This window comes from Emys orbicularis, chromosome 8 (genome assembly GCF_028017835.1).
Source record: "Emys orbicularis isolate rEmyOrb1 chromosome 8, rEmyOrb1.hap1, whole genome shotgun sequence".
Taxonomy (NCBI): domain Eukaryota; kingdom Metazoa; phylum Chordata; order Testudines; family Emydidae; genus Emys; species Emys orbicularis.
Window position 1 is genome coordinate 94,014,003 of NC_088690.1, and position 25,715 is coordinate 94,039,717.

Sequence of the window (25,715 nt, forward strand, 5' to 3'; positions counted from 1 at the left end):
TCCACTTGTGGCAGCGTCAATGCACCGGTGTCAAGTAAGAGTAACATAATTGAAATCAATAAAGTGATGCTGATCTGAACTGGTGTAAATGAGAGGATAAACTGGCTCTTTACCTCTAGTGCTGATAAACAATCTGAAAATTAATAACAAAATAACTGAAAAAGATTAACATGATTTTTCAGAAATGTCTGAGAGGCTCTAGGGGTAATCAAGGATGCATAAGAGCAACTCATTTTGATGCTACCACAAAGCAGCCGGTCAAGTTCAGGCACTAATTGCCATACAGTGTGGGGTTTAAATCGCTCAGGTAGTGGCTACCACCTGTAAAATTAAAAAACAACATTAAAACTGATGGATTGATAATGAAAACTCTGATGATTACCATATTAAAATTATCTGTTGGTGAAAACCCATTGTAATGTATTGGTCTAAATGGATTCCCAGGCACTCTTTCTGTTTAAATGAATGTGCCAATAATGTGTATTATCTCCATGCACATGTAGTTACTGCACTTGTTAGTTGTGGCTCATACCCCTATGTCTTTTGTCCTATCCTTGCCTGAGGGCTGGAGCACCTGCCAAAGGACAAAGGCCCTGATCCAAAGCCCATTGAAATCAATGCTATTGACTTCTATGGACCTTGAGACAGCTTTTAGGTGTATTATAGCAGGAGTTAGCAGTAACAGAAAATCTGTTATAAAAAAGGAGAAGGTGCTAAAAATCCCCAACAATCCTTGTTACTTTATTATTTATAGGACAAATCCTGAAGGGTGAAAGTCACTCCATAGCAGAGGGCCTTTGTAAGGCCCTATTAATCAGCTGAACCTAAGGTAAAGAGAGTGGGGGTTAAGTGGTAAGGGTGAATTCCACCTTACTCAGTGTTTGCGCAAGCAAAACTCTCACTGACTTCAGTGAGACATTGAGCCTGAGGAAGGACCTTGGGTTGGCCTATATTTATGTTTGAATTTGTTTTGCAATCAGGGAGCAGGAATGTTTTCGATTTTATTTTAAAGGGAATTTTACTTTCTGTCTGTAACAGACGCAGTCTTGCCAGCTATGGATTATGGCTTCTGAGACTCAGAACATGAGCCAGGCTGGCTTTTGATGCCTCTTAAATGAGTGGTCAAAGGGGTCAAAACTAGTGTGCAGTGGGGGCTTGTGCAGCAACAGACAAAAAGTCACTGCTCTCCTCTTCTTAAATGTAAATCAGTTGCTGCTTATTTTTAATCACAAGGAGCAGTGTTCTAGACCTCTGCCTTCCTTTGTTTGCCCATCAGTGCCATTAATCACTGCTCTGTTGCCAGTGTAACAGAGAAGGATATGTTTCGGCATCTTTCCTTTAAGTGAAGTCCTGAAAAACTTCTTTGGTTAATAAGCTCGCCTGCTATAAGTTCTCCTTCCTGAGCTTACCTAGGGTACTACAGTTATTCTCATGTAGGGCACCACAAGTTCTAAGGCTGACCCTGAACTCAGGTCATTGTGCACAGCCTGCAGGAAATTGAGGCTATTTTCAAAGCTGATGGGATTTGGGCACCCAATCCTGTTCAGACCAAGACTGGATTTCTTCCTGGAAGACATGCATTAGCCAAGCACAAGTTATTGGGCTCAATACAGGGCTAACTGGATGAAATTCTATGGCCTGTGTGACACAGGAGGTCAGATTTGATGATCTAATAGTCCCTTCTGGCCATGAATTTCTTTCCCTCCCAAATTCAAGGGGTATCATGGTTTTGTGGGACTACATAGGTCAGCTCTGATGCTGGAAGAAACCTTTCTCCTTGGCAGGAGCAGTACATTTTATTTATCTGTCTTGCCAATACCAAGGCCTCTCAGAGTGAGAGACTCTCCATTATTAATAATCCTGGAAAGTAGTATTTTAAATTTTCATGATTTGCACTTTGCACCACCTGAACTGTAATATATTACATGTGCCTTGGCAGTGAAGTGGGAATTACATGAGGGCTGTGTGTCCTTTTCTAAATGAATAATTTAAAGTTTTCACAATGCCAGTTATGTTAAATGTTATTACTCATTTCTTTGGGGAAAATGCAGAGCTGAAGCACAAATATAAAGTGGCAATAAATGATATTACATTTAGCCAGGCAAAGAAAAGACTTAGAATTCATATCAATTCATTTTCTGAATCTCCTACTTCATCTTTTACAGGAAAATCAGATTTTTAAAAGTTTTAGTAATAAATGTAATGTTTTTCCTTGTTACATTTCACATTTACCCCGCTCCTGCTTAAAACAAATGGTCAAATGGTTTTTAATTTCTTTCTTTCTTTCTCCTTCATCAATTGAACATTTGGAATTCCCAACATTCTCTCTGCTGTTTATTCCCGCCCCCCCCCCCCCCCCAGGATGTAGGTTATAGTTTTTAACATGCACACATAGCATCTGATCTGTTGTTCCTCACCTCAATATACCCATAATCTACCAAAGCCAACACACCATTACGCACAAAGGGCTTGATTCTGGACTCATTGCTGACAAAGATAATTTTGCTTTTGACTCTAGTGGGATGAGGAATAGGCCCAACATAGCAGGTGCATTTAGTTATAGACCTCTGTGACTGTTTTAATAAAAGACCTCATCAGCCAAAATTCTGCTTGTATGCAAGGATGAATATTACCCACAGGAAATGGAACTGCATAGCATATATGGCTCATGCCTACCTACATTGTCACTACTTTTAAAGGCCTAATAAAAACCCATTCTAGAGGGTTATTATTGATAGGTGTCACAGAAGAAATGTGTTTTAAGGAGGGATTTGAATGAAGAGTGAGAGGGTGATTGGTATTCATGCACAGTATCCAAACATGTATGCTTCATGAAAGGATGCACAAAGATAAGAGCAGGGAGAAGAGTCATTTAGGAAGGAGGTTTTGGCAGAACTTGAGTAGCAGAAAGAGGAGTAGGAGAAGCGGAGGGCAGAGATGTCTGTGGGAACTGTGTGTTGCAGGACAGGAGCAGGTGCAGGAGACATTGCAATGCTTCAACAAGGTGTGAAAGGTGATAGGAAACCAGAGAAAAAGAGCAGACTCTGAGGTGACCTAACAGAGGTTTCAGATTATTGAAGCAATTGAGAGGTGACATTTTTCATACTGGTCAAGATGTCAAAAATTAAGGGGAAATAATTCAAATATTAGGAAATGAGATGTAAATATGGCATTTAAGATTAACTAAATTACACAAAGGTTTCTATGGAATAATGGCCATTTGTCCTCTACCTAGAAATAGGGCCTGGAAAATCAGTGAGTTTGAGCTCACAGAATTCCCTAAACAATGTTCCATTTGAGGAGCAGAATTTATTGCTTCTGGAATGGGCAGGAAACTTGGCCTTCTGAAGACACAGACTGCTTGACATCTGCAGAGAATATCCATGGATCTTGGGACAGCTTTCGAGAGATGGGTCATTGGCATGGTGTCTCAGTACCCCCCCACACTGCTTCTAAGCCTTCCCCGCCACACACAGAATAGATTCATTAGGAATTGTGATCCCATGAGCTTCTGTAACTCATATTGCTCAAGTGAGACTCTTTGTCCCCTTCTAAAGGCTGATCTTTATAAGAAGCTAATGAGGATGCTGCAGCTGTCAGCCAGTGGACTTGGTTCTTTAGCTCAAGAGGCAGAGGTTCATGCTTTTAATGGGAGAGTTCCTGGGTTTAATCTCTGCTGGTGACCCATGGTGGGCAGTAGCCATAATCCCACCATGTTCTTGCCATAAAATCCTCCTTTATTTCAATGTGTGGAGGGTGATCTTACACTGCAGTATCCCAATCGGCTTAAGGGGGGCCATGCTATGGAGAGCCTCCGTCTCCCTGGTCTAACTTCCTAGTTCCTGATTCCACAGCATACCAAAGGCTTCCATGTGCTCAGATGGAGTGTGCCTTGGAGCCATTGCTATCCCATAATGTGCCACTGTCCAAGCTCTGCTCCACTTAGCTTTCTGTAGTGGGGGAACCTGAGAGAACATGGGGTGTTTAGAGTAGCAGTGTGGTCAAGTAGGTAGAGCATGGGCCTGAGAGTCATGAGAGCTGGTTTCTATTCCTGTCTCAACCATTGACTTGCTGGTATGACTCAGCAAACCACTTCCCCTTCTCTGTTTCTGATTCCCAATTTGGACGATAAGGAGAATGAATTATGTGCTGTTATGTAAAGCTCTATGGATGAAGAGCATGACAGGCCTGGTAAGCATTATTATTATAAATTGCTGAGTGAAGGTGACTGAAGCAATAGTCTTAGGCTCTGGTCCATCAAAGCACTTAAGGATATGTTTAACTTTGTACATTTGAGTAACCCCATTGACATTAATAGGACTACTTATATGTGGTAAGCACATGCTTAAGTACTTTGCTAGAGTGGGGCCTTAAAGACTGCAAGAGATAGCTAGACTTTTTTCTGGAGAAGGGGGTGGGGTGTGGCAGACGGGATCCAAAGAAAGAGAAGTGCTTCCATGTTGGGTTTGGCAGCTTTCTCCTCTTCCTAAAATGTCTTACAACCTATTTACAAACTTCATTTTGGAAGCAGCTTTCACAGGACAGTTCTACCATGGACACGAAGTGAAGCAAACACAGAATACTTTATTTCTGTCCTCTTTATTGCCTTTGCTATAAACAGCATCGTTCCTGTTTAGATGAAAGATGGGGCCTGGCTGGGAAATGTAGTAAGGGGTTTGTAAACAAGTTATAGCAGCAATATCATTTTGCCTAAAGATCCTCTGAGTTGGCATTTGTCTAGACTCCACCTAGGGCACAGAGCTTGAAAGGGTCACAAAGCCTATAGATAAAGGTATAGCCAGCAGTAAAGCTACACTCTGCAAGATTTCAGTGGGATGAACACCGTGTGTGAAGTTAAGCACATTTGTAAGTCTTTGCTAGATCGGGGCCTAGGCGAACACACACAAAGGCTGACAAGTGTTAAATGGTACTTATTCAGCAATCGCAGAGGCTAAACTGATCCCACTGATTGATAGGCTGAAAATTATTTTTCAGTATGACATCGATGTGCATGTTGCTTTACAAAATGGATAAACATGGATCCTCTGCCACAAAGAGCTTAAGCCCAGATCCTCAAAGGAGCTTAGGTGCCTAACTCCCATTGATTCCCATTGATTTAAATGGGAATTAAGTGCCTAAATGCCTTTGAGAATCTGGGCCTTAGTCTAAGATGCTGAGCTGCAAGCACAGACCCTCGTGACCATGCTGAATCCTACTGAAGTCGAGGCCAGAATGACAGAAGGAAATGAGAACACAGGGAGGCATGTGAAAGAAAAATGAGAGACAGGACTGTGTGGCTTTATGGGTCACTCGGGAGACTAATGCACGTTGACAGGGTGCAGCGAAGACATTATTTATTTCTCTAGCTAAATGAGATTTTGAGTGAATGATTTTTGTATTATAAATGCACAAAGGGCCATAGTTAAGAAACCTCCTAAAAGAGTGGTAACCCAGTGCAGGGCAATGCTCTCTAGGGAAGTTGCCTTCCTCATAACAGACCATTTCCACTGTAACTTCACCAGAAAGAAGCAAGTAGGGAGCCTGGGAATTTCTTTTGCTTCATTTTGTATTGAGATCAAATACACTTTGGGGCCCAATTCTCTATTCCTGGTGTCAGTTAGGAGTAACTGTTGGAGTCAGTGGAGTCAAACTGTTGTAAAATGAGTGAGGGAAGAATGAGGCCCTCTATATTTTCTGTGTTTTATAACAAATAACTGGTGAGATATACGGTGCCTTATTTTTAATTCAAACAATGGGATCCTGGTCTTATGATGGAACTGCTTCAAGGACATGTACAAATAAATGATCTCTGATTACTGTATTGATTGTGGAGGTTCCACTGTGGGGATTTTTTATTATTACATAGTTCTACAGCCATTCGGCTGTAGATTCTTATAGAGTCTGCTGCCATTTAGAGAGAGAGAGAGAGAGTGTGTGTTCAACAAACAAAAATTATAAAAAAAAAAATCACAAAGAATTTCGAATAAACAAAAATCACTCCATTTCTAAACCGGCAGAATGAAAATGATTTTCCATTTCTTTGTGAAAAATTGGTACCATGTTTCAACCAGCTATAGTTTAGACCTGCTCCAAAGACATCACTATAGAGATAGATGCAGAGAGAGCCATATTAGGCAGCACTTGGTATGGTCTGTGGGAGGATTTCCCTGTGACGGGTTGGATCACAGAAATCCCTTTGGGGCTGCCAACTGATGTGCCAAGATTACTTCTGCCCCTGCTTTCCTGCCCTGGCAGCTTGGGACTTCAGTGCCCTGCCTGGTTTGAGCCAGACCCGCTAGCCTGCTGCAAACCCAGATCCAGGTCTGAACCACGTCCCCTAACAGCTGTAGGCTTAACTGAAAGCAGCTTAAGAAGTATATAGAGTGAAACATATATTAAGGAGATATATATATACACACATACAGAGAGCATGAACAGGTGGGAGTTGTCTTACCAACTCTGAGAGGCCAATTAAGTAAGAGATTGAGCCATTACAAACATTGAATCTATCTCCCCTTGTAAGTATTTTCACACTTGCTTCTTATCAAACTGTCTGTACTGAGCTATCTTGATTATCACTTCAAAAGTTTTTTTTTTCTCTTACTTAATTGGCCTCTCAGAGTTGGTAAGACAACTCCCACCTGTTCATGCTCTCTGTATGCGTGTATATATATATATCTCCTCAATATATGTTTCACTCTATATGCATCCGAAGAAGTGGGTTGTAGCCCACGAAAGCTTATGCTCTAATAAATTTGTTAGTCTCTAAGGTGCCACAAGTACTCCTGTTCTTTTTGCTGATACAGACTAACACGGCTGCTACTCTGAAGCTTAAGAAGTGTTCCTGTTTTTAACACTTAGATGCCCAACTCTCAATGGGATCCAAACCCCAAATAAATCCGGTTTACATTGTTTACTCATACACTGTTCGCCCTCTATAACACTGATAGAGAGATATGCACAGCTGTTTATACCCCCACCCCAGTATAAATACATACTCTGGGTTAATTAATAAGTAAAAAGTGATTTTATTAAATACATAAAGTAGGATTTAAGTAGTTCCAAGTCGTAACAGACAGAACAAAGTAAATTACTAAACAAAATAAAATAAAACACGCAAGTCTAAACCTAATACAGTAAGAAAACTGAATACAGATAAAACCTCACCCTCAGATGTTTCAATAAGCTTCTATCACAGACTGGATGTCTTCCTAGTCATCCTTTCCCCTGGTACAGCCCTTGTTCCAGCTCAGGTGGTAGCTAGGGGATTTCTCATGATTGCAGTCCCCTTTGTGCTGTTCCACCCCCTTATATTGCTTTGGCACAAGGCAGGAATTTTGTCTCTCTGGGTCCCCCAACCCTTCTAAATGGAAAAGTACCAGGTTTAAGATGGATTTCAGTACCAGGTGACATGGTCACATGTCCTGTGAGACCCCAAGCCTTCATTCCTCCCAGCCTGACTCACAGGAAGGCCTGCCTGCCAACAGAGCCATCCACAGTCAATTGTCCTGGTTGATGGGAGCCCTCAAGATTTCAAACCACCATTAATGGCCCACACTTCGCATAATTACAATAGGTCCTCAGAGTTATATTTCATATTTCTAGTTTCAAATACAAGAGTGATACATTTATACAAATAGGATGACCACACTCAGTAGATTATAAGATTTGTAATGATATCTTACAAGAGACCTTTTGCATAAAGCATATTTTAGTTACATTATATTCACACTCATCAGCATACTTTCATAAAATCATATAGAGTGCAACGTCACATTCCCTACCACCTGATGGAGCTCATTCGTATTGCTGGATACTGCTAATCTAACCCGAACTGGGTGATTTTTTTCCCGTGTGACTGGGCACTTGGTGAACAAGGTGTTAACTTCAGCTCAACGCTCAGCACCCCTTGCATTGGCTTTAAGAATGGCTGTTTAGGACTAGAGTGGGGAGATTACCCTTACAATGATAGGATCCACACTCAGCCTCTGTCTTTTTTCTGTCCAGTCATTTCACCAGCTGCCTAATCAAGATACTTTTGGAGAGCAAATATTTGACCTTTGGAATCTACCAGGTTGTATGTAATAGAAGAGCACTCCTAAATGCCTCTGTTACAGCTCTACCACACCCCTGCGAATTAATCTGATCAGTGGAGCAATTAGGGCCCCACCCACACAAAGGTTAACTGCTAGAGCAACTAGCAAAGGGGGCTCAAGTAGTTTCTCTGATAATTGAGGACTGGGATTTCTTTTCTTCCTCCTCCTGAGAAGACTGTTACAAAATGGTGCAATGGACTGTTCAGTAGGTAGTATGGGCCTGGCTAGAATTATTTTCAACATCACACTTGATTCCAGGTTGTAGCTAGCACAGTTAAACCCTTATTATGGAGAGGTCCTTGGCTGAAGTAAAGCCGTGAGTAAGAAAACCAGGATGAATAACAAATGTGCAGGAAAAAATATAAATTATACATAGAAACAAGTAAGGTTCTTAATATTTTATTTTCTAGCTTTATAGCTCTGCATTGAGGCCTACTGTCCGAGCATAAGGGAAAACCCTCTTACCTATCATTATGGAATTTATCTACACACAAAATCTACATGAAACAAGTGAAAGGAATTTGAAAGAAGTCAAAGGGATTAAATTGAAAACAAATCAGACACTATGGAAGGAAAATGAACACTGTTGCATTACTTCTGCATTGCTGTCTGCAATTACATGAAAAAATATACGCAGCTGGAAACAGCAGAGTGGAGGGGATCTGGGTATTGTGGACGGTTGGTTTAAAAATAGAACAAAAGGTATTTTCTGAGCACTGGTGTGCAGGTGCTTATAGGTAGTACTCTATCATCTACTGTAGAGGCTTTACAAAGGGTGAAAAGGAAGAGTGGGAGTTAGGGCCCAATCTGGTGTGGGTTCGAGCATTCTCAGCTCTGTTTTGGCCAAAGCCTGAGAGCCTTACTTATTTTTAACCCCATTCTTACTCAGGCACATTCACACTAACTTCAGTGGGAGTTTTGCCTGAGTGATAACTGAGTAAGGACCACACAGGATTGGACCCTTACTCTACTTAGGGTAACCAGACAGCAAGTGTGAAAAATCGGGACGGAGTGGGGGGTAATAGGCACCTATATAAGACAAAGACCCAAATATCGGGAGTATCCCTATAAAATCGGGACATCTGGTCACCCTAACTCTACTCTCCACTGCATAGAAGATGCAGTGTCACTTCAAACCCGCCAGGCCAAATTCACCCCTGGTGTTGCTTCACCAATGTTCGTGTAGTGCTGCCAGGACTCAGTTTGGGCTCACTATATTTTAAAAGGCTATTTTAATATAAATGTGTTTGAATCACTTCTTCTGACTCTTTTAAAGGCTGTTGTGATTGCTACTGTAGCAAATAATATGGAAAAGGATATTATTCAAGGGTATAAATATTAGCTATTAGCTACGTGCTTGGCATTTGAACCCAGAGGGTGGTTTCCTCCTTTTCCAAGTTTCACATGATTTAAGTACAGAAGGAGAATCCTAGGGACACTTCCTGGACCAAATTAGGCTTGATATTCTTCATTTTACAATTACTGGCCAACTTTCTTCAACAGCTTTTTAGGGATTGCCAAGAAATTCCCATACTTTGAAAGACCAAGTTCCTCAGAGTTCCAGAATTTTGTTCCTCACATGTGTCTTTTGCCTTTTTGTGGAAGCCCTCCTTTTAGAAACTTTATGTGCCATTTCTCTCTCCAATAGTGTTTTAGGGTTTTGTTTGTTCGTTTGTTTTGTTTTGAAAGGGATGGAGATGACATCTTCTCTCAATAGCTGTCAGGTTTCAGAGTATGTCTGTCTGATCTTCTATTGGCCAACTCTAGGTATAGTCATGTGTTCAGTGTGTAACATTTATTTTGGTAGGTTTAGTACAAAATACTTCATTTATCTAGTTATTCTTCCTAGATTTATAAAAAGGTTCAATATATCTCAAAGTTGCAGTGTTATTAATTTGACATTGTCCCTTTAAAAACCTGTAGCTCTAGCACCTTGGATTATGTCTCATCATTCTTAAAAGCTAAATAGGAACAGGATTGGTCAGCACTTTATGTGAGAACTTTTCAGGAAAAGGTGGAAAGTGATATTGGTGGCTCAGGGCCTAATTGTGAGTGCTCAGCGCCTCACAGATTGGGCTCTTAATAAATTATGCTCTTTCTTTAGAGGGGCTAATGGGCTGTGCTGTTGCAAGTTCTGTCATTTGGGTGGGATAGAAAAGTTATGTCTTTGGTCCTGTAGCTATTAAAGAGCAGAAGTGATAACCTCAATGTCCTAGCACAACGTAAGTGATTATATATAGTCCATTGGAACGCCTTTTGCAGATTCAATTGGATGCGGTATTCTTTACTGTTGTGTAGTGCTGCAGTTAAATAGCTAATGTTTCATCTCAGAGGTGGCTGCATTTCAATGATGGATGAAGTTATTTTATCTAATCTAATCTATTTTACCTAGTTCTCAAATTGTATTAATGTTTGTAACACATTTGAGAGTGGCCAGTGAAATGGCATATAGAAAAGCAATTTATTTAAGATAACAAAAATGCCTGCTTTGCACTTAAAGCTTAAAAGCGTTGACATTTTTCAGGTGATTGTGAAAACAAGAACAGAATATCAGCCTGACCAGAAGAACAAAGGAAAACTCAGGGTGCCAAAAATTGCTGAATTCACAGTCAGTTTCACTGATGGCGTAACAGAAAGATTAAAGGTAAGAAATGGTCATTGCCTGCTACCTTAAGATGTCAGTTTTATATATTGCAGAATAACTGATACAATGCAACAGTGAAAAATCTCAAAACTTAATGCTGTACTCACTGCTGGGGGCAAAGAGAGTTTTGCCTTTATAAGGATTAGGCTTTGCAGTGTTGTTGTAGCGCGTTGATCCCAGCATATTAGAGAGACAAGGTGGGTGAGATAATATCTTTTATTGGACCAACTTCTGTTGGCGAGAGAGACAAACTTTTGGCTTACACAGAGCTCTTCTGTAGGTCTAGATTTAGGCTGTTATTTTAGGAAAGAACACAGAAATAGCCCAGAGAAAGAGTTTTCCTGTCCTGGGAAAAATTTTGAGATTTCAAACATTTTTCCCCTCTTGAATCATGACCAAATGTCAAAATCTCAAAATTTTTTGCAAACTGACAACCCCAAAATGTTTTGGGTTCAGGTCAATTGAAACATTTCGGTTTTACATTTTCTAAATGTTTTGTTTCTATCTTTATCTTTTTAATTAATACTTTAAAAAACTATAACGAGCTTACATTTTGAAACAAATCACTCTGAACCGAAAAAAAATAATTTCAATGTTTCAACACTTTTGAAACTTTCCCCCCCAAATTTGGATAAACTGAGAAATTCGTCGAAACTGACCCTTTCAGCGAATTGACATTTTCCAATGTCAAAAAAAAAGTCTTTTCAAAAAATTACCAACCAGCTCTACTCACAGCCAAAAAAGAGCCCCGTCTGGTGAGGTACTGAGTGCCCTCAACTTTCCTTGACTGCAGCTGAATTGGGGAGACTTAGCTCCTCCTAAAATCAGACCCAAAATGTGGCACAAAAAACATTAGAGCTGCTCAGAGGAAATATTTGAATTAAGCACTACACAATATGGAACGCAATCTTATAAGGTCTGATCCCGCGTCTAGTAAGGTCAATTACAATTTTGTCATTAACTTACATGGGAACAGGATCTGGCCCCAAAGGGAGAAGACTTGTGTCTGGTCCAACAGCCCTTGTCCCTGAAAAGCTAGGACTGGGCTTGTAATAATGTAAGACTTTGTTTAATTCCTTGCTGTAGATTTCTGGATGTTACGTCACATGCACTCTCTGCAGTCCATTATTTTGCCCAATTGCACTTGTTTCCATAAGATACTGAGACATGAGTGTCTCAGCAAAGTCTGAAACTAAGAACAATGCAGACTACAAGTAGAAACGCAATTTTGTTACAGCTATCCTCACTACCTCAGGAGACAAACATCACTTTGGACATCCTGGTATGTGAAAATGTAATACACAAAAACACGATCCAATACAAATCAGTTTAATTGGTCTTTATTGCAGTTTGGGACTTGATGGTTCAGCTTTCTAGAATGTTCAATTTTTTTAACAGCATTTTTGTAAAACACTGTTGAATTGTTTAATTTCTGCTTTTAATCAACGCACCAAGTAGCACACCTGGGTAACTCCATTGATTTGATCTGGTACATTTAAATCCGTGACTCATTTTCAAGTGGTCTATGAATAAATGTTAGCGGTCTCATTTTTTCAGGAGGCATGTTGCGCTTTGATCTCAGTTAGTTACATGGGGCCATATCATGCTGTTGATTTTTACTGCATTGATATTATCAATGACACAATTGCCTAGAACGTTTCATACCCATTTTCCACCAATGGTGCCACTGCAGTGGTCCCAGCAACAGTGTAAATGCTACTATAAACAGGGCTCAGGAGTTTAAAATCCCGGGTAATGGAAACCACAGCATACATATCCCAGTGTGCATTATGCAAACCAGCAGTAGAAATAGATACTGTACCCAGGAAACAGATTTACGGAGGAATAAAATACAGCATCCTGTTTTCAAGATGTGCATTGTGCTAGAGCAGTGGTTCTCAACCTGCGGCCTGTGGGCCCCTTGCAGCCCAATCAGCACAATGCTGCGGCCCATGTGACATCCTCAGGACCATACAGGTAGTATTGGATGCAGCCCACATAACACATTGTGGGCAACATATGCGGCCCACAATGGTAAATTAGTTGAGAACCATTGTGCTAGAGGCTCCTAATAAATGGAATTGTTGTCATTACTGTAAGTAACTATGTGCTACCATCTATTTAGAGCTCAATCCTGTAGTCCTCAATCTGGAAACAGACAATGCAAGATCAGATTTTAATTCCATCCAAGGATCTGGCCGTATTATTTAAAAAGAAACCAAGAACATTCGATCCTTCTGTTTTACACTTGTTGGAGGCCCATGATTTATTATAATATATGGTTAAAAATATAGTCCGCCTAAGTGTATAAGTCTTGTTTCATCTTCTCCTGTTATGGGTTTCTTATTTTTCCAATTACTCAGTCCCCTGGCCTGCTTCTATAGCTCAGATCCTCCTCTTGAATTTTTTGTGCTCTCATCTTTGTATTTCTGGTCCATCTCTTTCCCTCCCCTTGCCATCTGCTCTTGACCTCTTCCCCTCACATAGCGTAAGTAGCCTGGCCAAGAGACTGGCCATGGGGAAGCAGGCTGTGATACCAACGCCCATGTCAGACACATCAATGTAAACGTTTAAACTGGCTTTCCTTTTGTTGCACTGGAGAGTTGCTGTGGACCCACAGCTTTTCCCATGCAGCCTGGCAGTGCAATGGTTTCTTTTTAAAGCTATTTCCTTTCCCTTAAATCCATATGATTTTCATTTTGTACTTTTCACTGTCACTTATTAATCACTCAGTGGATAAGACTATAAATCTCTACCCGCCTGTTTTTCATGAGGCTTCCACGTATTGTATTAGGTTTGTGGCATTATTTCCTAACCAAAATGAGCTGAGATAATAGATTATATTTTATTGCTTTTGTACTGGATTTTTTTCTATTATGCTTCATTTTTACATGGATGCATGTTTTAGGAAAGTTATTAAAAATACCTCCCTCTGGTTATAGGCAGGTCTATTATCTGATACTGATGAAATCATTTTGCATTTGCTTTCTGTAAGAGAAAAGCACAGTAAATGCTTAACTTTTATTATCTCAGTTTTGGCTAAATTTTTAAAAGGTTTTTTTCCTCCTTCTTCCTTCCTTTTTTTTTTTTTAAAAGACCATATAAATGAGATCATCATTTTCTGTTACTGGCTAGTTGCTCTGTACAGCATTCCAGTGAGTGATGTCTTGGAAATATCATCCACATGTTCTCATTAATGGGCCAATTAAAATTAGAGTATTTGTATACACATGAACCAGATCCTCAGTTGTAAAACTGGAGCAGAATCTGGCCATATGTATCCTAGGCCAAATGAGTCATCCTATTGATTTCAACAGGATGAATGGGGTGGGGAAGGTGAGCGAGCTGTGGGTCAACAGCTGATGTGTGTGAGTGGGGTGAAGGTGAGGAAACAGGCAAGAAGGTAACCAGGAGATTGATCTCCTAATGCTCATGTACATGTCATTTTACTGTTGGATTAGGCACTCGGTAAATCAAGCGTCAACTTTAAAGGATAATAAATGAGGTGTATTGCTTCTTGCTTTCCCCCCTAAGGACAGTATTATCATCAGTTCAGCCAGAAATAAATGTTTTGATAATAAGGCAAAGTGAGACTCTATCATTAATAACCATGAGTGGAAAGAAGCTGCTGGAATTCCATGTGTATGATTGTTACCCACCTGCTGCTGCTGCTGCTTCTCCCTCTGCCTCTTAATGTTCCTTATCTAGTGCAGAGGTTCTCACAACAAATTTTTTGGTGGCCTCAGAGTGTGGCCACCAACACTTGCTGGTGGCTGTGCTGACAATTTTTCCTAAATACTCAATTAACTTTAGGAAAAACAAATAAATATATATTAATGGAGATATCCCATCTCCTAGAACTGGAAGGGACCTTGAAAGGTCATCGAGTCCAGCCCCCTGCCTTCACTAGCAGGACCAAGTACTGATTTTGCCCCAGATCCCCAAGTGGCCCCCTCAAGGATTGAACTCACAACCCTGGGTTTAGCAGGCCAATGCTCAAACCACTGAGCTATCCCTCCCCCCCATGCACATATACATGTCCAAATCATTGTAATTTGTTTATGTAGGGTTTTTTCAGACTCAGTAATAAAAATAATTTACAGTTGTCTCTATTCTTTACTGGACCTACACAGAATAGAAACACAAATAAGGCGCTTTGCATGTTGTCTTTTTGTTGTTTTTTCTTTTGCTTTTTTGGTTGCACTTTTTTTTCTTCTAAGACTTGCTAGCTGGTAAGTCTTCTGCTGTGAAAAGTGATATTTGTATGTTTGTTCATATCACTTTTCACAGCAGACTTACTCAGCCCCGGCAAGCTCTGGGACAAGTTTAAGTCCTGAATGGGGAGGTGGGCAGGGAGGCAGCGGCGCCAGGGACAATGGCAGGGGTGGTGCCTGGGGCCAGAGCCTGGAACCTGAGCCTACCACCACGTGGACAGAGCCTGAAGCCCTGTGGCCGAAGCCTGCCTCCCCTATCCCTGGAAAAGTGGGGAATTCACCAGCTGCCTGCACCTCCAGAGTATTTCTCTCTGGAGGGGGGCAGGGCCCAACCGCTGCTGGTGGCCGTGGGAGAGGGGCCACTGCTTTGCCCCCCCATCCCATCAAAGCCCAGATGACTGTGGCCGCAAGGAAAGGCCCTGGTGGCCACATGCGGCCACAGTGGTCGCATTTGAGAAACACTGATCTAGTTTGTCAACTCCTTTCTCTGTGTTAAATTCCTCTCTGCCTTTCGTCACTTTGGTACGGGAAAGTTCACAGGGAAAGGAGGAGGTTTTCTGAAGGTTTTCATTTTTTCCGAGCCATGTAGTTACATCACACAGAACTTTTTTCCTTCTCTGGGGAAGTTTCAGGACCATATGTACATGACAGTCGAATCCTCAGATGCCCTTTATTTTGCCTTACTGGATATCTTTTATTGAAGACGCTAATAAATTATTAGACAACCCTCTAACATGAGCCTGCCAAAGTCAGAATCGAAGCTTATATATGTGTATCTTTCATCCATCTAGAACAGTACAGATCTGATCTCTTTAATTATCATAAAGTCTGACAGCAGCAACTGTCCCCAGGCGATGATTCTTATTTCAGTCTTACCTCTTCCTGGAATTTTAGATAGTTTCTGTAGCTTGTCACTTCTAATCTATGAGATTGTGTTTCTTTATAGCTCAGTACAGTGTGTCCTGGAACTTTGACCAATTAGTCTTATTCTTCAGCTAGATGAGTCATCTCATCCATAGTTTGACAAATGTTTAAATAGCTATGTGTAGACAGGTTACAAGAAAATGATGTTAAAATAGCATTAAGGTAGAGCCGTCTATACACAAAAGGAATTTCTTTCCTTATTTTATCCTTTGCCCCTCCAGAGAAGAAATGACAAAATGTTTCTAAGCCAGTTGGCAGTGGTTTATGTGTCTTATCCCTTCTGGGCTGATGTACGTTTATAGAGTGCCTCTCTAGGAAGTTTTTGAACTGGCTTAGGCTGCTTTCCTCTCACTCTGTGATACTGAGGTATTCCCAGCCCTCCACGAGATCCCACAGGTCCATCAACGAGGGGCGGGGTGAGGATATAGTGATTACTTTGAAATACATTGCAATTATTTGCCATGCAGTCAGAGTTGTGCTTATTACTATCCCTTTGGTTAGGTAACAAAGCCATGGTGCAGTAGATAAGATCCGGTAGTTAAATGCATGATCATAGAGGTGCCTTACGGCCCTGCCAAGACAGTGTATTGCTTTCTGGATGGTCAGAATGGATCCAGGCCTAGCTATATCTGGTGAGGCTCACCTCTTCTATAGCCTATGACATTGCAGATGATGGCTTTTGAGAACAAGCTGGTGATGTGCTAATATTGTACAGTAATTCTGAAGTGGCCATGTTTGCATCTTTCTACCAAACTCAGGACATGTCAAATGTTTTCCTGGTTTCAAGGCACATTATTCTTTGAAGGTTTTTGACTATTCAGAAGGGCAGTGTCTCCAATGGTTCCTTTTGCCTTTCTACCTTTTCAACCTTCCAGTTAATATAGAAGCCTCTGATTCAGTTACTGTTTGTACCCCATCTCCTCTCTCCCTTATTACAAGCAAGTAATTTCACTGTGTGACCAGTGTGACTTCAGTAATCACTAAACTCTTTAAAAGCTGTGGAGCACTGGCCTTCATAGCTGAGTGGTTTAGTGCATCAGTTGCGGGGATGGACTGTAGATACCATCTATTGCAAGTCTTCCACATTTCTTTGCTTTTTATGGATCCTCCTCGTGAGAAAGCTAAATTCATTGGTCTCCGGACATTGAAGTAATAAAACCACACTCTTGTATCTAACAGAACAAGGTTGAGAGTGGATGGATAGGGGAGAAATGAAGATATTTCAGATGTTGTTTTCTTGTGAGCAATTTATCTAGCTGGAAAATCAGTTGCACGTATTGATCATTGCTTCACTAAACAAGATTGGAAACTTCACCCTTTGCTATAAGGTAGCGAGATCCATTTTCAGAGTTACTGGCTGTGTAATCCGTTCCTTTTGAGAATGCAATCACAATGCATTTCTTATCACTCCAAATCAAAAAAGGTCCAGAGATTGCTTGGAGGAAGGTATTTCTAATATGCAGTGAGATTAATGATTCAACTCACTTTTCAGCAGGTTCCCAAAGTGCAATGGAACCCATTTAAATATGCCTGTTACCTGAATACACATACCAAAGCAATGAGTTTCCTCTGACCCAGAGTCAAAGAAGCGAAATGAAACCACAGAGTCTATTTCAGAGTCATGTTTATTCACTAAAAAGTAAATTGCAATAAAAGCTTTTCCCTCCAAAGGAGAGAGCCTGGGTGCCTCAAGCCAAACCCTGCAAGGCAGACGATGTGATAATCTCTTGCTAATCAAAAGTGTGCATCTATTTAATGCCTTTGGCTCAGAATTAAGACTGGTTTTATATTATGGATTGATGACGGGGCAGGGCCAAACATTCTGCTAGTATAAATGGGGGCAGCTCCATTGACATCAAAGGAGTTTCATCTACTTACACCAGCAGAACATTTGGCCCCTCCATGTCCAAGAGGTAGGTAGATTTTGCAGTGCAAGCACACTCATTTTGCAGGCACAGCATTTCTTAAAGAAAGAAAGAGTGCTTGGCTCATTCTCCTATTGGAGTGAATGGGGGAGTTTTGCCATTGACTTTAGTAGAGGCACATTTGGGTCCAGAATCTTTATTTATATATTTCTGTAGCTGAAATCTGCTGAGATTCCACCAAGAGTTTCTTACACTGCGTGGTGTAAAGAATTTGCTGTGTGAATTTTTGCCTGCCAGAGGCATGTCGTCCAAATTATTGCACCTTGATTTGTATGTTGATTTTGTAACATGTTGCATGGTAACGTGGACAGATGGATGGATCAGCTACACATCCATCCACGCATTTTTAAAAGGGCACATCGCCATTGCATCTGGGATACCAAGCATGGTGCTCTATTCTCCCCGGTGAAATTCTGCTCTGCTCTTCTCCCTCAGAGGTGTGGCTCTCCCACATTGCCCTCCCCCACAAGCGTGTCATTCTTCCACCTCCCCTGCCGCTGGGTGCTGTTCTGCAACACTCCCAGTAAGACATTGACCTGCCATGCTCTCCATGTGCATCTCCATAGGATGGGAATGAATGTGCTCTGCTTCTCCATACGTTGCTGTTCTCCCACGCTTGCCCACAGGGTGCTGGTCTCCCACTCTTCCATGTAAGGCACCGCTTTTCCACATTTCCCTGTAGGACTCTGCTCTGTGCTGATATTCCATTCACTAACCTGCAGACAGATAATCACTTAATGGTCTGGTGTGTGTCCTTGTACCCATTCACTGTAGATCTGTATTTTTAAATAAAAGGATCCTTTAATTACTAAGTTGCCACAGGGCAGCAGTTGGATGGGGGGAAAAGCTTGTGTGCGGGAGCTGTGCAGTTTCCCCTACTTCTTTTTAATAATAATAATAATTAATAATGATAATTAATAACAAAGTTACCATAGCAACTGCCACATCACGTATCAGATATCTTTGAGATGCAGGATGCTGCTGAAAGATCATATTACAGTCCCTAATGCAAATGGTGCTTCGAGGAGGGAACATGCTCTAATAAACAGAGATTTTTCTCACTTTAGTGATAATTGTTAATGCAACTGGATTATTCTTTCCGGGCTGCACACTACACATCGTGCTCTAATGTTCTTTATCTTCCAGGAAAGCCAGGGGCAAAATGAAGAGTTACAAGTGGAGGTGAATGGGTAACATGGAGACAGGGGAACAGCCGGAGTGAGTGTGATAGGAGTGAAATGCAAGCTGAAGTGAAAACTTGTTGTTACTCGGGGTACATTCAGCATAGGTAGTGGCGATGTGCTTTCCTGATTGCTCAGACTGTATAGAATGTCCTGGGTCTCATTAAGCTTCAGGATGTTTCTCTGTTAATCTGAGGTGAAAAACTTGAAATGTTAGAAGGTTTCGCTGCTTAGTTATCCATATTCTTTGGGAGTACTCATCTACTACCAGACTTAGCTGCCTGTCTTTGCAGATAAACCTCCTACCCCAGCAGGCTCTGACTCCCTTCTACTCTATCTGACATGGTGTTGTCTTAGGGGAATTGGATGGTTGCCTGTTCACTCCCTCTGGCATATTCTTTGTGATGGGGAGGCCCCCTACGAATTTGAGTCTTCTTAAGAAGGTGACTAGGTGGCCTTTTCCCCAGGGCTCCAGCCTTAGGCTTTCTTCTAGGATGGCCAGGAGGAATTCTCTTCCACTCCGGTGTGATGGGTTACAGTGCCTCCTTATTGAGTTGGCTGATTCCATCGGCCTCTGATCCACTTTAAGCTAGTGCAAACTAGATCCCGTGCAGCTCTGGGATGAACTTACACTCACACTCAAGGCACATGTACAAGGAAATAAGAAATGTTGCTGATCTCCTTTTTGCCTGAGACCAGCCATCATTCTTCCCCTCCTTTCCCCCGATTGTGAGGGGGACAGAAGAAGACTGGCATATGTGTCCCAGTTAGGGCTGCCAATTTTCTAATCGCACAAAACCGAACATCCTAGCCCCGCCCCTTTCCCGAGGCCCCAGCCCCACTCACTACATTCCCCCCCCCTGCAGTGGCTCACTCTTCCCCACCCTTACTCACTTTCTCTGGGCTGGGGAAGGGGGTTGGAGTGCGGGAGGGGGTGAGGGCTCTAACTGGGGGTGTGGGCTTTGGGGTGGGGCCAGAAATGAGGGATTCAGGGTGTTGGAGGGGGCTCCGGCCTAGGGCAGGGGGTTGGGGTGCAGGGAGGGTGAGGGCTCTGGGCTGGGGTGCAGACTCTGGGGTGGGGCCGGGGATGAGGGGTTTGAGGTGCAGGAGAGGGCTCTGGGTTTTGGGGGGAGCTCAGGGTTGGGGCTCGGGGCTGGGGCTTACTTGGGCAGCTCCTGGTCAGTGGTGCAGCGGGGCTATGGCAGGCTGCCTGCCTGCCCTTGCCCTGACACCGCGCTGTGCCCTGGAAGCAGCCAGCAGCAGGTCCGGCGCCTAGGCGGGAGGTTGGGGGGGGGCAGGAAGCTCCGTGAGCTAGTCTTGGCCGCAGACACTGCCCCTCCAGCTCCCATTGGCCAGGAACCGGCCAATGGGAGTGCGGAGCAAGTGCTCAGTGCGGGGGCAGCCTGTGGAGCCCCATACCCCTCCCCCGTCTAGGAGCCGGACATGCTGGCGTGGCGTAGTGCGGTGTAAGGACAGGTAGGAACTAGCCTGCCTTAGCCCTGCAGCACCGCCGACCGGACTTTTATTGGCCCGGTTGCCGGTGCTGACCGCAGCCACCAGGGTCCCTTTTCGACTGCGTGTTCTGATCGAAAACCGGACACCTGGTCACCCTAGTCCCAGTCATTCTCACACCAAGCACAGAGACAGAATGGTTTAGCCAGTTGTGGCGGTGACAATTCTAAGCTTTGAAGATGAGTTGAATGGGTGTTTGTGACTCACTCACTAAAAAGTAAATAGCACCACTTTTCATATGCTCAGATATGTTAGCCTCATATAGTACTATCAGTCGGGCAACTTTCCATTTGTCTGCATATCCATTTTTCCATATGAACACTTCCAGCTAACACCTAGCTTCCTGTTACAAAAAAGCCAAGCCAGGAACACCCCCATAAAGGTTCTGAGACTAAAATACACAAAATAAACACATTTTGATTTGACTGGATTCTTAGATAGAAATAATTGGGGGCCGCCTTACAGACAAAAGAAACATAGCTCTTTGTATCAAAAGTAAAAACCCAAACAAACACAAGAGTTTACCTCATTTTCATGCCCATGTTCTGCACATAAATTCTCTTGTACCAAAGTAATACTTAAATACCTCAGATGTAGTTCCTGCTTTCAGTAAACATGAACAAATTAATCAGCTGAGCAGATTTAGCTGAAGAGTTTTTTGTTTGTTTGTTTGTTTGTTTGTTAGCAGAATTTTGTGGGGGAGAATGCAATTTCTGTTCAGACAACATGTATGTAAATTGACAACCACTGAGATCAGTGGGACTACTCACATGAGTAAGTGCTATTGGCATGAGTAAGAGTTTGCTGATTTGGTTCCCTGAATCTGCATTCTCTGCAGAAACAATGGAAATCTCAATTGACCCTTCACTACAGTGTCACAAATACAGTACAATTCCTGAATGGGTTTATGTTAAAGGCGAGGGTTTCTGAGACTGGATGGGAGCCCACACAGGGTACAAATTGTAGAACATAATAGCAGCTTCAGTTTAGTTTGAATAATTTCATTAGACAGGGTCTCTTTGTCTTTAACAACCAAATGTAATATTTCCTTCTGGTATCTTCCCCTGGTTATGGCCCCTATTTGTAGAGTAATTTTCTTGTCAGCAGCTAGGGTGGAATAAAATATGTTTGAGGCTGGCTTAGGTTTTTTTCACTATTATAGCAAGCGAGAACTAACGTAATGAAAGGGGCAGAGATGTTTGTTGACCCGAAGCCAAGGCAAAGTTTGTTAACTCTCGCAAAGTGCGTTTCAAGTGCTGTATCCAAACCTCAGAATGCTCAAAATTGGACAAGGGAAACACTTCACCCTAGCTTTTCTGTACAATTTCATTCTACTTATCATAAAGCAGCACAGGCTGCTGACTGAGTCTGGAATAGAACTGAGCTCCCTCCTGTTAACACTTGCAGGCATATTAAACATGTTGGCTCAGATCCTCAGTAGGTGTAAATTGGTGAAGCTCCTTCGAAGACACCAGCTGAAATTTTTTAAAGTAACATTTGTATTTTAATACAGTAATACCGTACTCATTTAAAAGAAAAGAACTTTAAATTCTCCTATTGCCCAGGGGACGCATTTGTGGCCCAGCCAATTTGTAGTAAATGCAGGAATGTCTCTACACTATGTACTATTGTGATGTGTCCACATAATAAGCATAGTTTTGTGAGAGAAATGGGTGAATTGGACCATGAATGCTGGTGCTCTATTAGTTTTATTTCCTGACCCATGATGACACATACAGATATGGAAATACATTTTAGTACCTCAGCCTTCTCAAAGGAAAAAACTATCAATTGATTTTTTTAAACCACCAGGGCGCCCCAAACAAAAGCGCTTTAAAATATGCAAGAGTGGCCTTTGATTTCATTTCAAGTGAAAAGTCCACTGGCTTGGGGTGGGGAAAGTCATCTCATGCATTTAAATGTAACAGCTCGATTGTTCCAAGGATATTTAAATCGTTAAATCAAGGCCTCTGTTGCTATGGAGGATGTGCTAAATGTCAGAGTTGAGTGCAAAATGGAAATGTAAAAAGTGACGGGAGCACAAACAAACAGGAAAAGAAGCTTAGAAGAATATCACTTTGTGATTCAGCCCAGTGAAACAATACTGAGGCTGCAAACCCTGCTTAGGTAATTGCACTGTCCACACATGGCTTCAGCAGGTAAGTTGTGTGAGGTTGCAATTTCTCAACTCGAAAAAACGGTGCACGAAGCAGCGGAGCAGTCAGATTAAACTGATTTGAGGCATTTAGACATGGCCCCAAATAAGGGGTAGTGCTAGGTGCATTGCTCCAGGGGGCATAATCAAGCAAGGATTATGCCTCAGAGGGTTCACTTAAACTAGGGGAATTTTTAAAAACTAGTTATAGCCTTAATGTAAAGCTGCTTTTAGCTAGTTTAAGGATACTGGATCAGAGCACCTTAAACTGAGTCTAAAGAGTGGGGCACGTTCTGTCTTGTGCCAGAGCTTCACTCAGTGCAGGAGAGGAGGAGGCAGCATCAGGGAGCAGGTGCTAGTGCCCAGCTCTGAGATTTGCCATTGGTGGTGGAGTGGATCTCTGCTGCTCCCCCACCAGGCTTTCTACCACTTGTATTGTGCTCCTACTCCTGTAAGGGGGTGGGGGCAGAGGCACCAGGCTTGGGTATGGCTCATTTGTGTCAGTAGGGAGTTCCTCTCTGAGTAGGGCCTTCTCGGCTGGCAATTTGTGGACAGAATCCAGCCCCTTGGCATGTCTGAATTGCACAAAGGATTCAAATCTCAGGAGAGAATCTGGTTTATTGTCTCTAACCATTTTAAAAATCAGTTTAGCTGATCAGGTTTTAACAGCAGTTAGAAAACTTCCCCAGTATCGAAAGGTCCATAAAGCTCTGGCATCATCTCTCTCTGGGAACAAGACAGCTCTGCACTCTTCTAAGCCAGGCTGTCATTAAATGCATGCTCCCAGCAGTGTTGGCCAGCTCCAGAACTGTGATTGTCCCCTGCCCTTTGTGCAGGGTGAGCCAGGTTGTTGTGGGGAGGCTCCTTGTGTTATCTTCCTACCCTGCGCACCTCCGCACCCAGTCCCCATGACTTTTAATCCAGTGAATGCTTCTGTATGGCTTTCCCACTTAGTTATTTAGTTTAGTTTTGTTAAGTATCACCAACAAATTTGCAGGTTATGGCCTGGTTTTCAGCATTGCGGAGCTCCCAAAAATTCCATTAGGCCAGTGGGAGTTGCAGGTTCTCAGCATCTTAGAAAATCTGGACACTGCCTACTAATATCAAATCATACACACATTGGGCTGAAAGGGACCTGGAAAGGTCATCTAGTCCAGCCCCCTGCACTGAGGCAAGATCTTGTAAACCTAGACCATCCCTGACAGGTGTTTGTCCAACCAGTTCTTAAAAACCTGCCACAACGGGGATCCCACAGCCTCCTTGGGAAGTCTATTCCAGTGCTTAAATACCCTTATAGTTAGGAAGTTTTTCCTAATATCTAACCTAAATCCCCTTTCTGCAAATTAAGATGATTACTTCTTGTCCTACCTTCAGTGGACAAGGAGAATAACTGATCACCATCCTCTTTATAAGAGCCCTTAACATATTTGAAGACTGTTGTCAACATATTCTCCATTCCATTATCCAAGTCATTAATGAAAATATAGAATAGTACCAGTGTCAGGACAGACCCCTGCAGAACTCCACTAGATACATTCTCCCAATTTGACAGTGAACCATTGATAAAATTTCTCTTTAAGTATGATCTTTCAACCAGTTTTACACCCGCCTTATACTAATTTCATCTAGACCACATTTCCTTAGTTTGCTTATGAAAATGTCATGTGGGACTATGTTAAAAGCCTTACTAAAATCAAGCTATATCACATTTACTGCTTCCCCCCATTCACTAGGCCAATATCCCTGTCAAAGAAGGAAATTAGGGTGGGTTGGCATGGTTTGTTCTTGACAAATCCATGTTCCTTTTTACTTATGACCCTTTGTCCTCTAAGTGCACTGATTGTTTAATAGCTTGTTCCAGTATCTTTCCAAATATCGAAGTTAGACTGACTGGTCTATAATTCCCCAGGTCCTCTATGTTCCCCTTTTAAAAGGTTCAATGTTTGTTCTTCTCCAGTCTTCTATGAAGTGGATCATGGTGTTTTATGGGGAGAACAAAATTAACATCCAATAGGGTTATCCCAAGGCCCAAACACCATCTAGGTGCTGTTTAGCTGTGCACGTCAATCTATTTTAGGTACATATATAGTCCCACTCACTGTAGTGTCTGAGCACCTCCAATACCCCTGTGTGGTGAGGAAGTACTATTATCCCATTTTACAGATGGGAAGTGGAGGCACAGAGAGGCTAAGTAACTTACCCAAGATCACACAGACCATCTATGGCAGAGTCCTAGGCTAGTGCCCTGACCACTAGACCATTCTTCCTCCATATGTGATAGCCACCATTTTGGCTGACACACTGGGGATTTAACTAAGGACCACAAAAATTAAATGCCCGAGCTGCTACAGTTTGATCTAAAAGGGCAAGACTCCCTTGATGGGGCTGTAACAGACTAAGATCCTCTGTGGATTAGGAACAGAGGGGGACCTGTTAAACATACTAACCAGTAGGTTATGTATTCATCAAACTCTTTCACCTGATCAAATTAATGTTGTTCTCTTACTATTCCTCAAGTGCTAACTGGGAGGAGCTCCTTTCCGAGTGGGTTTGAAATTGAAAATGGTGATTCTGTTTTATAGACCTGATACTGCAGCCCTTATTCATGTTAGCAGATCCCTGGTAGGTTTGGGTCCTCAGTGAATAAGGGTATATGAGTGGGAGTATGACCTCCATGTCTACAGTAATGAATGCTGCTGACAGCTTCACCATGCACAATCCAACACAATATAAACAGGGAAACCAGAGAGAAGATTAAATTCTTGAGAGCGTCCAGTGAGAGATTGAGTTCTGTCAATCAAAGGGTTGGGAGAGAGACATTTTGTTGGTGATGCATCACATTCTCTCTTGCCCTCCCACTGCATTTAAAAGTGCCTTTGGTGAGCTGAGGCTTCTACAGTCAAGTCCCATGTGCAATAAAGGGAATGAAATGTCATGGATGAGACATTGCACAACATGATGGGATGTTATAAGATGCTCATAATGAAAGGTCAGCAATGGAAGGAAGTGTCCTTGTACAATAGTCCATTAATTGAATAACCTACTCATATTAGTGATTTAGAAA

General features: G+C 42.2%; 1 protein-coding gene across 2 annotated transcripts in view; it reads left to right on the forward strand.

Annotated features, from left to right (window-relative positions):
* The window catches only part of NSG2 (neuronal vesicle trafficking associated 2), a 42,537-nt gene that overhangs the window by 1,317 nt on the left and 15,505 nt on the right, over window positions 1-25,715 (forward strand). Inside the window, exon 2 of one of the 2 annotated variants that reach the window (XM_065409872.1) lies at window positions 10,621-10,740. In XM_065409872.1, coding sequence (XP_065265944.1) covers window positions 10,621-10,740 — 120 coding nt within the window. The remainder of the gene's footprint in view (window positions 1-10,620; window positions 10,741-25,715) is intronic. The other variant, XM_065409873.1, reaches the window with a different exon arrangement.